General features: G+C 38.4%; 2 protein-coding genes across 4 annotated transcripts in view; both read right to left on the reverse strand.

Annotated features, from left to right (window-relative positions):
• b6 (pentraxin-related protein b6) overlaps positions 1-14740 on the reverse strand; it is a 270110-nt gene that overhangs the window by 104765 nt on the left and 150605 nt on the right. The gene's annotated exons all lie outside the window — the stretch shown is intronic.
• The window catches only part of LOC109038267 (uncharacterized), a 44071-nt gene continuing 38063 nt past the window's right edge, over positions 8733-14740 (reverse strand). For both annotated transcript variants that reach the window (XM_072296270.1, XM_072296269.1), the window contains exons 10-11: positions 14063-14310; positions 8733-13379 (exon numbers count right to left, since the gene is read on the reverse strand). In XM_072296270.1, the coding sequence (XP_072152371.1) occupies positions 13217-13379; positions 14063-14310 (411 nt within the window). In that variant the 3' untranslated portion in view covers positions 8733-13216. The remainder of the gene's footprint in view (positions 13380-14062; positions 14311-14740) is intronic.

Raw genomic sequence — 14740 nt, forward strand, 5'->3', positions numbered from 1 at the left:
GTCGAGGGAGCAAATTTGGATTCTTGTTTAAAACCCTCTATAGATGAGAACTCGGGTAAGAAAAGAAGTTCTATGCTCTCTAAACTGCATGAAAATCCCGAATAAATGGATATCGGACGTTTTCGCATACTTTAGAGGTTCGGCACTTCGGCCCCCTAAATGGGGCGAAAAAGCCCCAAAACAGATTAAATCTGTCCATACACAGATGCGCCTACCCTCAAAGATGACATTGAGTCAAAAGAGTCGAAATCCAAAAAATGGACATCGGCCGTTTTCGCATACGTACATTCGATTATGGTTGGGGCTATTCTCTTTTGGAAAAAAATAACATTAGTTTTGGTATGATTCTGTAGTTTGTAGTTGGCTTAGAAAAACGGTGGTTCATTTGGCCCCCTTCTCTCGTAAGCCTTTTTTTAAAAACATAGAGATCTCGGTAGATATTGATGAGAGAAATTATAGCAGTTACATTTATTCCAAGAAAATAATCGCATTCTATTGAGTGAAGCATGTTTAGAATTTTAGAAATATGACACAGCATCAGACATTTTATAACTTTTAATGAGCATATTTTCAAAATGTGTTATTGTTGTCTTAGAGAAGGAACTAATGAAGAAGACTAATAACTGTACCTAAAAGAGCGGCAAAATTCCAACCAGCTGACATTATTCAGACCGGTGGTCCATTGAATGGCGTGAATGCTAAATTGGATAGTAGTACGGTGGGTACGATCAAAATCGACGATTTTTTGATTGGAAATTGCCACTTCGGGAGGTCATACTAGATGAAAAAATAAAAGTTTTTGTCCGTAGAACCACTTTCAAATCCGTGCAGGATCCAAGATGGCGGCCGTTAAAGATGGCGGCCAAGCGCTTTTTTGAAGTGCTATATCTCTGTTGCTAATTGTCCGATTTTGATTTTCTTTTTTTTAAGTGAGAGCTAAAAGGGCCTAAAATATGAATAAATTATAACAAATTCAATTTGGCCAACAATTTGTCCAAAATTTTACAAAAAATGTTTTCCTTGAAAATTCCTAAAATTTCAAAGCAAAATAACTTTTAACTGAGCGGGAAAATTGATATTTTCTTTCCAGTAAAAGAGATGGGTCTTGATCTCGCGTTTAATTTGATACCAAAACCATTTTTGTGCTACGAGTAGTTAGCCCGCGAGAGCCATTTAAGTATCGCGCGATCGGCCGCGGCGCGCGATTTCCACCCCGCGTTCATGGCCACGGGCGCGCTTCACACGTGTAAAAGGCGCTGTATCTCTCCAACCGTTCGTTCGATTTTCAAACTTTTGGTCTCGTTTGAAAGCTACTATAAGAACCTTTTCAAATAATGTGCATTTTTACATTTACCTTTAAATAATTTGCCATATTATGAAAAAATACGTGAATTTTTCAATTTCGATCATCTTAACAGCCGTTGATTTTTTGTTTCTGGACGCAATTAGAGCCCTTTATTTTCTTGAGGTGGATAGAAGATTTTCTGACCTTCAAAACGATACCAAAACCTTTTTTTTGTGACGAATAGAAAACGCGTGAGGACGGTTTTGGTCGCGCGCTCGGGTAGAGGTTCGCCACTTATGCGCCGTGCAACCTCGCGTCGGCCCGCGTTCATGCGCTACAGAACTGGAATATTCGCTGTTTTTTGATCATTCATCGCAAAATTTTCATGAAAATTGTTAATTTTGGAAAATCCTTTCATACCCTCTTGAGACGAAGTGAATATACCTATAATAAAAAAATAAATACTCTGGTTAACATGATAAATATGAAAAAATGTATAACGAACTAATTACTATTCCTCAAGTTTTTATGAGATGCGGAGATGGATGAAACCGCAACAAATTTGATTCTTTATTTGATTCATTACACTTTTAAACGACGATATATTGCCGATAATCAGCATTCTCATGGAATTTTAGGAACGATTTCTACAATTTTCTCCCTTAGAGGTGAACTCTACTATTTAATTAAAATTGATCGCAAAATGATCAGCGGGCTTAGAATCCTTCCCTACAACCAAGTGCATAGTGCACGTGGAAAACTTTTCCGATGCAACAGCGGCGTTTTTCCCTCTTTCGTCCTCAAAGGCACTTCCAGATGCCTGTTTTCAAGCCCTGGAAAAATATACCTACCTGCATGGCGCCTCTATTTTTGGCGGTAAATAAAGGTTTTCTTAGCAGGCGCAGGGGCGGATATCGGTTTTCTTAAATTACGCTGGTAGATATGATATGAATGATAAACCGCAACAAACTTGATTCATCATGTAATGTATCTCGATTTTAAGTGGGGATAAAACGGCGATTATCGGCATTCTCGTGGGATATTAGCTATGGTTTAGGTATACAAATTTCTTGCTTAGATCAGTCGAGCTGGTCACAGAAACGTGTTCTGATGCTTGAATCTTGTAAAGCAGCTAAAAATAGTAGGATCTGTTCCAACAGCAACTCTGAAAGTTCAATGTTAACCGAGATATCGTGCTTTGAAAAATTCGATTCATGCCGTTACCCACCGAGGAAGTGAAACCCTTGGTTTCCTCCAATTTGCTTTCATCCGAGTTTCACGCATGTTTCAATTTTGTTTCACGTTGAGTAAACAGTGAAATTGTGTGTCAGCCTGAAAAATGAAAGCAAGGCGGAAGAAAGCAAGGGTGTCACTATAGTAGTGACACCCAAGCGGTATCCAAAGCGGTCCCGCTTTGGATCACGTCATCAACCGGATTTTTCAAAGTTGGATATCTTGGTTAGGTAATATTGAACGAAGAAAGCTTTTGTTCGTACAAATCGTTTTGTACTTAGCTGATCCACAAGAATCAAATGTCAAAACACGATTCTGTAACCAGCGCAACTGACTCATTGAAATTGATCGCTAAAAGGTCAATGTGTTTAGAATCCTTCCCAACAACGAATCTGGGAACTCCAAAAAGTTCACGTAGTAGAGTTTCTTCGGACTTTCAATTTTTAGGAAACTCTCCTACTACGTGAACTTTTTGGAGTTCCCAGATTCGTTGTTGGGAAGGATTCTAAACACATTGACCTTTTAGCGATCAATTTCAATGAGTCAGTTGCGCTGGTTACAGAATCGTGTTTTGACATTTGATTCTTGTGGATCAGCTAAATACAAAACGATTTGCACGAACAAAAGCTTTCTTCGTTCAATATTACCTAACCAAGATATCCAACTTTGAAAAATCCGGTTGATGACGTGATCCAAAGCGGGACCGCTTTGGATACCGCTTGGGTGTCACTACTATAGTGACACCCTTGCTTTCTTCCGCCTTGCTTTCATTTTTCAGGCTGACACACAATTTCACTGTTTACTCAACGTGAAACAAAATTGAAACATGCGTGAAACTCGGATGAAAGCAAATTGGAGGAAACCAAGGGTTTCACTTCCTCGGTGGGTAACGGCATGAATCGAATTTTTCAAAGCACGATATCTCGGTTAACATTGAACTTTCAGAGTTGCTGTTGGAACAGATCCTACTATTTTTAGCTGCTTTACAAGATTCAAGCATCAGAACACGTTTCTGTGACCAGCTCGACTGATCTAAGCAAGAAATTTGTATACCTAAACCATAGCTAATATCCCACGAGAATGCCGATAATCGCCGTTTTATCCCCACTTAAAATCGAGATACATTACATGATGAATCAAGTTTGTTGCGGTTTATCATTCATATCATATCTACCAGCGTAATTTAAGAAAACCGATATCCGCCCCTGCGCCTGCTAAGAAAACCTTTATTTACCGCCAAAAATAGAGGCGCCATGCAGGTAGGTATATTTTTCCAGGGCTTGAAAACAGGCATCTGGAAGTGCCTTTGAGGACGAAAGAGGGAAAAACGCCGCTGTTGCATCGGAAAAGTTTTCCACGTGCACTATGCACTTGGTTGTAGGGAAGGATTCTAAGCCCGCTGATCATTTTGCGATCAATTTTAATTAAATAGTAGAGTTCACCTCTAAGGGAGAAAATTGTAGAAATCGTTCCTAAAATTCCATGAGAATGCTGATTATCGGCAATATATCGTCGTTTAAAAGTGTAATGAATCAAATAAAGAATCAAATTTGTTGCGGTTTCATCCATCTCCGCATCTCATAAAAACTTGAGGAATAGTAATTAGTTCGTTATACATTTTTTCATATTTATCATGTTAACCAGAGTATTTATTTTTTTATTATAGGTATTCACTTCGTCTCAAGAGGGTATGAAAGGATTTTCCAAAATTAACAATTTTCATGAAAATTTTGCGATGAATGATCAAAAAACAGCGAATATTCCAGTTCTGTAGCGCATGAACGCGGGCCGACGCGAGGTTGCACGGCGCATAAGTGGCGAACCTCTACCCGAGCGCGCGACCAAAACCGTCCTCACGCGTTTTCTATTCGTCACAAAAAAAAGGTTTTGGTATCGTTTTGAAGGTCAGAAAATCTTCTATCCACCTCAAGAAAATAAAGGGCTCTAATTGCGTCCAGAAACAAAAAATCAACGGCTGTTAAGATGATCGAAATTGAAAAATTCACGTATTTTTTCATAATATGGCAAATTATTTAAAGGTAAATGTAAAAATGCACATTATTTGAAAAGGTTCTTATAGTAGCTTTCAAACGAGACCAAAAGTTTGAAAATCGAACGAACGGTTGGAGAGATACAGCGCCTTTTACACGTGTGAAGCGCGCCCGTGGCCATGAACGCGGGGTGGAAATCGCGCGCCGCGGCCGATCGCGCGATACTTAAATGGCTCTCGCGGGCTAACTACTCGTAGCACAAAAATGGTTTTGGTATCAAATTAAACGCGAGATCAAGACCCATCTCTTTTACTGGAAAGAAAATATCAATTTTCCCGCTCAGTTAAAAGTTATTTTGCTTTGAAATTTTAGGAATTTTCAAGGAAAACATTTTTTGTAAAATTTTGGACAAATTGTTGGCCAAATTGAATTTGTTATAATTTATTCATATTTTAGGCCCTTTTAGCTCTCACTTAAAAAAAAGAAAATCAAAATCGGACAATTAGCAACAGAGATATAGCACTTCAAAAAAGCGCTTGGCCGCCATCTTTAACGGCCGCCATCTTGGATCCTGCACGGATTTGAAAGTGGTTCTACGGACAAAAACTTTTATTTTTTCATCTAGTATGACCTCCCGAAGTGGCAATTTCCAATCAAAAAATCGTCGATTTTGATCGTACCCACCGTACTATAGCATTTTGCAATTCGGAACTATAGGCAATATGGTAGGTTTTCAGGAGAGCAACTTTTCCAAAAACCATTGGCGTTTTTCCTCAAAACGATCAATGTTGCGGTTTGATGGTTCATTTTATAGCCATGGAGTCCCTTTAACACCCTGTTTTGACAGATTCTTCGAAAACATCACACTGTTGCCAGAGTACCTATATTGAGAGAGTATGGCCACTGGGCCCCATGGAGAGGCTTAGGACCCAAAAATGGCGGTGCTTTGTTTTGGTTTTTGTGGATGGGAGGGGGGTCATTGCCAACTTTTGACGGTTATCACCAACCGCACTTGCTGCCAACCTTACTACATCTAAGATAATTTTTCTCAAAAATTGCACACGATTAGCCTTAAAAATATATAAAGATGTCGCAATAGTGCATTTGAGTAAGGAAAGAAAATTTGAGTCATTTTGCATTACATTAATTTATGGCGTCCGCCATTTTCGGGTCCTAAGGGCTCCATTTAGCCTAAGATGGCTGAGCCAATCAGAGGTGGTAACCTCAGTGGCCATACTCTCTCAATGTAGGTACTCTAACTGTTGCCAAAAATTACAAAAAAAGGCTATAGTTCCGTATTGCAGAATGAGGAATCCTTGGAAGCTCATTTTGCAATTAGGAACTATAGATTGTTTTAGCACTGACTGCATAGGGGAGACGACCCTGGTGTCACTATTACACACTGGAGGGTTAACCCCAACAGAGGAAACACCCCTTCCTCCCATCAAACGAGGAAGGGGGGAGGTGCATTGTCCCTGCGGAAAGATATTCTACCAAACACAGGGTGTGCCAAAAATATGGATACCTTCAGACTTGCTAATATTTCGAGAATGGTAGCAAATATTAACATGCAATTTGGACGGGAGGGTTTATAGATTCGATTGACATGAATCGATCGAAAAGTGAAAGCGTAAATCGATCGACACCGACTCGATCGACAAATTCTTAAAAAAACCAGTGTCATGAATCCGACATGAAGCGATCGAAAAGTTGGAACGTGAACCAATTGACGTGATTCGATCGGCACTGATTCGATTGACGTCCGTAAATCGATCAAAAACCTGCGAATCGATCGACAAATCCGTGGATCGATTGACAACCCCGTGAGTCGTTCGAAAAATCCGTGAATTAATCGATAAACCCGTGAATCGTGAAATTTTGAAAATTCGAAAATCCAAGATTAGGGATGTGGCCTAAAATGCTATCTCGGCTCCTGTTCGATCGATCTTGCTGATTTAAGGTTCGAAGGGTATTTTTGGACGAGAAACTAGAATTTCTAGTCAAATTGTGAAAATTCGAAAATTCAAGGTGGCGGATGTGGCCTAAAATGCTATCTCGGCTCGTGCTCGATCTATAGTGGTGAATCTTCGTACCAGGGAGTATCTTAGGTCGGGAAACTCAAATTTTTGGTCAAAAAAAAAATCGAAAATCCAAGATGGTGGATGTGGCCGAAAATGACCTTACTCAGGGGATCTTTCATTCCTCGCGTTAGTCTCTAAGTCCTCTTTCATTACACGCGTTTAAAGGGGAGCTCAGAAGACGCAACCTCAAACTTGTTTTTCGTGGATTGAAATGCGAAAAATATCGGAGAAAATTCTTGTAGCTTACGCGTAGTAAATACTTCAAAATATGCAAAAATCAAAAATTACTGAACAAGCTCATGGTCAAAATTTGAAAAAATTTCAAATTTTTGAAATTCGGCTAGAAATTCTAGTTTCCCGTCCAAAAATACCCCCTCGTACCAAACATCAGCAAGATCGATCGAACAGGAGCCGAGATAGCATTTTAGGCCAAATCCGCCATCTTGGATTTTCGAATTTTCAAAATTTGACCAGAAATTAGAGTTTCCTGTCGAAAAATACCCCATGTTACCAAAAATCATGCAAGATCGATCGAACAGGAGCCGAGATAACATTTTGCCGTCCTGTTTATAGTTCCGGATTGCAAAATGGGAAATCCGAGTTTCGCATTACGCAATAGGGAACCATAGTATAGGTCCCAATTGCAAAATGAACCTCGCGTGATCCTGCGACGGCAAATTTTTACGGGGTCGCTGAAGCGGGATAAAAATCGTTTGGGAGGGTTTTCTTCTCAATAGTAGGTAAGTAAATACTCTCCTGATACGGAATTCATCAGAAAAAAAAAAAATCAAAAATTTGACCCTAGGTCCTCATTGCATAAATCTGTTCAATTGATCTATTGCTCTAGCCGGCCGAATTTAGCATCTCAATTTATTGATCTACTATTGTTCTCCCTTGCCTTATTTGATCAGTCTACCCCTCTACTGGGCCACAAGCGATGTCCTAAATCCTTCGAATGCTATTGAAACAAGCAACTAATAGATAAAAAATCCAGTCGCCGTTTCCGGTTCATTCAATGCAAAAAAAGGGAGGTACTGGAACACGCGAGTGTAAAGGAAATGCAGAATTGGTGAGGAAGGGGCTCTTGGTGTGCGACACTTTTTTCGGGGCTGCCATGAGTATGTACTCTGGGTTGAAGGCAACTATTCCATGCAAGGAAATCGTCCTTGTTTAAAGCACAGGTTGCAAGAAATTGCAATTACATGATAAAATTATTGCTGATTGATTAGGGTGTTGTATTCTGCTGTCTGTTAGGATGGTCCTCATTTTCAACTTTTGGGAAATTTTAATGGCTGACCCCATAAAAAGATTAGATATAATGAAAAGAGAACATGGGTAAAGATATTTTTGAAAAAAAAAAGTTCTCAAAGGAGGCGCCAGGCTGTTTAGATCCATGTGCCTATTTGAGCGTAATGTCTTTGCTCCAGACCTGACAAAATTCACTTTATGCCGATAGCAGCAGAGCAGCTCAGGTGGGGCTTGGCACTGATCGTGCAACCCTGTGCTTTCGATATACAGTGGACTCTCGATAATTCGAACCTCGATAATTCGAAATCCTCCTTAATTTGAAGGAAAGTCTCTCGATAATTCGAAGAAAATCAATGTATTTTTCTCCCCTCGTTAATTCGAAATTTTTAAGCTGGCGCGGCCCTCTATAATTCGAAAATGCGAAAAAAATTCCCTCTGTAATTCGAAGTGAGGGAAGTAAATATGGCCCACCCTCTATAATTCGAAATAAGATAGTACATTCCCTCTACAATTCGAAGTGAACTGTTTATGTGCCTGGGTGTCTGAAAGAGCTTGACCTTTGACCTAAAGACCTTTTGGCATGAATCCGTCCATTTGCCCCTCTATAATTCGAATTCAGATGGCGCCTTCCCTCTATAATTCGAAATTTTTACACATGGAATCTCTTTAATTCGAACTCTCTTTATTTCAAAACCTCGCTTATTCGAAGAAAAGCCAATTCCCTTCAATTTCGAATTATCGAGAGTCCACTGTAATAAAGGTTGTGCCTTCTCAACGTTCAATTCGGGTAATCTTTACTTCTTTACTTCCGTGGCAATGTCTCATGGTCCTATATTAAACTACTTGTAGAGTATTAGTTACTTACATAACTAAAAGGAAGCAGCAATCAACATGAACCATAACTCAAAAAGCTCGTATTGTACAGAAAAATTACACTTGAACATACTGGCAGGGTGCGTGTTAAAACCTTGTTTGTGCATGTATTTCATCTGCTTGATAGAGGATATTTGAAAACTTGACTTAAGTTCTTAATTTACTTAAGTAAGTTTACTTAAGTTACTTTAAGTTTAATTTACTTTACACTTCCCTTTTATTAACTACGGATGATTAACACATTAGCTGTTGTTAAACTAGCGCAGAAATGATTTTTTTAGGTAATTCAGTCATTAAAAACTTTCAACAAAAGAGAAAAAAACAAAGAAACAAGGAGATTGAGGTCTTCTTTTTTTAAAAAGAGAGAAGGTTGAAGGAGCAGGTCAATAACAGCTCTCTCCAAACTTCTTTATGTTATAAAAAAATGGAAAATCAAACATAACACCATTATTTCCAATTAGCTGCAGCAGATATGAGAGCTAATTCCTGAGAGTCGATAAAATTATTTCATGAGGTTCAAATTTGAACTACGTAAATACTATAACAGGAGTAAAGAAAGGTCCGTATCACATGATCATGATTGCAAGGCCACTTCTAAGAAAAAATGGGAAGCCAAGCTCACACTAGCTAGAATCGCAAGGTTTCTCGAAGAATTGTAGTGAACTTTACATATTTTTCGCAAAATTTCGGCAATTTGTAAATAAAATACATAAAAAGGTTATATCTTTGAAAATTTTGAGACAAAAGGAATTTTTAAAATGGAAAGGTCACCTTGAAAAATGGGATGGCTTTCTACACCCCTGCGCTACAACAATACCAGCGATATACCTACGGAAATCATTGCACAACATAAAAACATGATTTCTTCCAAGCTCTAAAAAGAACAAAAATACATATTAACAAGGAATTATTAAAATTCAGACTATCTACATGCGAATTAACGATCAGGACACCTAAAATGTTAAAACTTGAAAAAGATACAATGATAAAAATATGAAGAAAGAAAGCAACAAAATGCAGCAGAGGTTGCAAAATAAATACACAATGAAAGCAAATTGATGCTTCAGACCTTTATGCTCCTTTCATTCTATCTACGGAAGAATTAAATGCTGTTAATTTTTGATGCAACTCCATGATTTTGCGAGCAAAGGTTGTTTTGGTAACTTTTAATAGGTCAAGAAGATTTTGACAGAAACACAAATATTGTTGCTGAAATAACATAAAAATGTATACACTGAGCGCAACACAAAACTGGATACTTGAAAAATTCTGCGGTGAAAAGGCATATGCTCGCTCATACCTTCTTTGGGGACGGGGGAGAGACACATTTTCTTAATCCTTGAACTCTGAGGGTTCTAAAAATACACAGTTTCTATCCTTTTCTGAAACTTTAGGAAAAATAGTGTAGGCCAGCGTTAATGTTTCTGTCAATAAACAGTTTCGTTCACACAATTACTATTGTCAAAGGTTGAATTTTTCCTCTTTCTTCAACTGAGCACCTGCAGGCTGATTATTTAAATTATACGTTTGTCAACCGGACATAGATGACATAGGTTAAATGGCGGAGCGTGATTGGTTGGCTTTGTCTTATTGCTGCTTTGTTGTGCCTTTGACAGGTGGAATTCACGACAAGCTAAAGGTGCCTCTTGAGTTTCTGATAGTACGAGGGGTATTCATAAAGTAAGTTAATATTTGTCATATCTTCTAAACTAATAAAGATAATTTAAATCTGTAAAAATTTTGTGAATTTTCATACTCTCAGCTTTCTAAAAAGCGTCCTTTTTTTAAATTTGGTCTTCTGAGTGCCGAGTGACAACGGTTTTCCCACACCCGTCTCTCACCACCGCGTGTCCAAAATTGATGCCCCCTGGGGAGGTCACAGGACGGTAGCATGTGGCTTCATCCTGCAAATTGTCAAAATGGAATTTTTTGTTTGAAATTTAAATTTCCATGCTTGTGAAGACCTGACTTTACTTTTCCACGTAATCCCCATCTCGTAGGACACATTTTACATATCATATCAAGGGCTTATTTATTCCATCAGCGTAAAACTGGCGATTCTGTTTTTGCAACCACTTTTGTACAGCTTCTTTCACCTCATCGTCGTCCACGGAACTTTTTTTGCCAAAGATCTTCTCTAGCTCAGGTAAAAAGTGATAAGTCACGTGGAGTGAGATCCTGAGAATAAGGAGGATGTAGGAAAGGTCTCATTTTAAGGAGGTCAACAACTGATTGGTCACAAGAGCTATATGGGGTCATGACAATGCTAGCATTGTCATGAAGCAGCATCACTTGACGAGACAAAAGGCCAAGGTATTTTCTTTTGAATGCTGATTTGAGCCTTTTCATGACATCACAGTTTCTGTTTGCATGAATATTTTTGCTTCTTTCTAAGAAATAAATGAGTAACACTCATCAAGCACCCCTGAAGACGCGCGTAAATTTTGGACACGCGGTGGTGACAGACGGGTGTGGGGAAACCAATGTCACTCGGCACTCAGAGGACAAAATTTAAAAAAAAACGGACGCTTTTTAGAAAGCTGAGAGTATGACAATTTACAAAATTTTTACAGATTTAAATTATCTTTATTAGTTTAGAAGATAAGATAAATATTGACTTACTTTACGAATACCCCTCGTATCTTGTTCATTCCAACTGACCAAGGCACAACAAAGCAGTGGTACGACATAGTTGACTGATCACGCTCTGCCATTTAACCTATATCATCTATATCCGCCCTACAAATATAAAATTTCAATAATCGGCCCGCAGTGCAAGTTTGAGCCCCAAACATGACAGTTTAAAATTACAAATTTTTCATCCAAAAAAACTGCTTTTTTTTTAGCTGTAGACTTCAATTTATCATGTTTTCAGTTTTGTTATACACTGATAGAAGTTCTTTGAGACCAAATGTTTGCATGACACTTTTCTATATGTTCTGAGATACTAGTTTTTAAATTTGAGATTTCTGTCAGTGAATGTTGAGAAATATTTCACCTAGACATTCTGCAGGGCAAGAGGTCAGGCACTGTATTTGGGAGCTGCCAACAGGAGTTGCTTTAAGCTTAGCTGAAGTAATTAAATTTTTAACTCCTTAAATCAATTGACCTGTTGATATTAAGTGTCCACAATACGATGACACCTTTATTTGGCACTTTAATTCGATGACATCAAAATTAGATGCCTCCTAAGCGCTGCAGTATGCTGCGTCTTAGTAGGCACTAACTGGCCATTACTATGTACAATATACATCCTGCCAGAATGCACTGTGCGGTGCTGGCCTCGGATTACAATTATTAGCAACTTACAGTAGAGATTATAGGATCACTCTTCAACCTTCATTTACGCCATGCTTGTCATGTTGTCAATGTAACCTTATACTGGATATGGGTTTGATCGTGTGTTTGTCTATCACTACGATAGCTTTAGTTTTGGGGCAGAGACAAGGAGAGACCTTCCACTAACATCTTTGCGACAGGTGGAGACTTACACTTCCAAGGATTAGAGAGCAGCAACAGTCATCAATCTTGAGACTGCTGCTGATCAACTGGTTTGGTCGCTTGGTTTAAAATGCACAAGAAACCGAGGATGGTTTCTGGCTATCAGACTGATTTTGGTTTAAAAAAGTAGATTAGGTGAAGAGTTTGATACCCAAGTTCTCTGACTATTCCCCTCTTAATTTTTCAAATTTTGCACAATAAATAGAGGACTTCAGATGGAACAAATAAAACAGCAAAAATAGACTAACTGGGAATTGTTCTGATTTGACTCCTACATCACCTATCATCATGACTGTTGACTCCAAATTTTTCAAAGCGTGTGGCTCTGATCAAAGTTTTCAAAAATCACTCTTCTATCAAAAGGTTGAAGAGCAAACAAATAATCAGAGAAGTTCATTGGTCTAGGGAGGAATATATTGGTCTCAACAAGATAACACATACATCGGCAGACAAATTGACAGAAAAGATAATTGAAATAGAATGTACCCGACTTTTGCTTGATGCCAGTAACAATAAGACACTCAAGGAAAACAGTATAAATGCTGTAGGAAATATTAGAGTCTAAGAACTCTAATGTCGGATATTTTCTTCATAAATCAAAAGATAAGATGTGTTTCAAGGATTTTACCTTTTAACTCACCTTACAAATTAAAAAGACAGAGTAAATAACAAGCAACAGATCGAATAAAAGTTTAAAAAAATGATCACAAGTAACAGGGCATGTAACGCGTTCTTAAGGAAGCTACACTATGTAAAACCAGGATGTCCTAGACAACTGAAATTAGACACCCTTATTGTTGAATGTTTCATGATCCAAAATAATATTTGGAGTGCAGAACACCTTAGCTAAGAGAACATACTTTTTCAAAAATCAAAGTGATTTTCACAAAACAACAAGTTTCAGTTTATGCCCTTTTACCAAAAAACTCTTCAATTTACCAAAGAGAACTCACAAGCACAGACTTGTTGATATATATTTGGCACTCAGTAATTGGAAAGTGCTGTCATACTGTTACAATGTTGATTTCTGCTGCCTGTGAGGGGACTGATGGAGATTCCTTATTCATATTAGTCTCGATGTCTACTCTACAAATTGGACAGCGTTTGTTTGAGGATAACCATTGATCCACACATCCCACATGGAACAGATGCATACACGGTAAACGCCTGAAACCAAAAGAAGATGGTGAAAATGATCAATTAAATACATGGATGAAATCAAATACAGTAGGGGGGGGGGGGACTTCATCACCCTTAAGGAGCTTTGGTGATCTAAATGGAAAATTACACATTGACCAAGTAATTAAAAGTAGTATGTCCGCAGATTCAGCTTGCCAAGCATGGTTGACTGGCCTCAGTGGTTACTCAAAACTTTCAAATTTAACTGGCCTAGGAAGACTTAAAAATTTGGATAGTAACAAAGCAACCAAGTAATTACGTATAGCATCAGGGACAAGTTCTATAGGACCCTGAACTTCTGGAGGGGCTAATGTAAAAGCCCATCAGCAGTTGATAAAGCAGCAGCCCCGCATAGGATCCTTGCAACTGACTAATGTCGGACATCATAAAAATGCCTTGATACCACAAATATCTGCCTTAAATTGGTCTCGGTCGCTCTCAACTGGGCAACGCAGCCGTTGACGGAGTGAAAGGGGTTAGGAAACGCAAAAAAAATCCTTACATTTCATAAAGTCAGCTGCCGTTAGGTCGCCTTTTCAACTGTCAGCTTAACCTTACTTTGGAACAGACGACTAATAGGTCAAAGTTCGGAGGAAGAGGAGAGGATCTTTTGACTTTACAAGGATCTTACACGATAACAGTTCGACCAAATGAGTATGATTAAAATTTACCTGACATCCTCGGTATCTTCGAATTCTGACAAACAGATGGTGCATTTTTCAATGTTGTCATCAGAATCATCTGTTCGGTTTATTCTCTTGTATTTATGAGGAAAAGTGGTCCGCTCAATGGTATCTTGAGAAGCACCTTGATTAATTGACTGAAGTCTTCGATGATTTACAACGCGAATGTAGTTATCTAAAGCTAAACGATAATTCATCGATACAATATCCTGGGGTCTCGTACTACTCACTGGGGCCTGAAATGTAAAATAAGCACATGATAACACACACAGCTAGGTCTCTGGACAGCTCAAGTTTCTCAAATCAGAATCTCTTTGAACTTACATGGTTAACGAATAAATTTCTCCAAATTGGCCAAAAAGTAAAAGATTGATGCTGAAAATATTTTTGGGGTTGATTTCATTTAAGACATCAGTTTTTTTTTGTTACATCAGCATTTTTCAGCTCAATTATGCCCAGAAAAATCGGAATTCATCCCAAAATTAGGCTCTTGGAGTAGAGGTCGTTTCTAAGATGAGCATTTTCATAGCACTGAAGTATTTTGGTCTGTCTAACATTAAAACTGATTGCAAGCCCTGGTATTTTACCTCTTTCCAAAAGGAAGGAAGCAGTACTTCCTTCCCCTACATTTTTGTTCTTTTTTACTTCACACGGTATAGACCTACC

Source organism: Bemisia tabaci, chromosome 2 (assembly GCF_918797505.1).
Source record: "Bemisia tabaci chromosome 2, PGI_BMITA_v3".
Classification (NCBI taxonomy): domain Eukaryota; kingdom Metazoa; phylum Arthropoda; class Insecta; order Hemiptera; family Aleyrodidae; genus Bemisia; species Bemisia tabaci.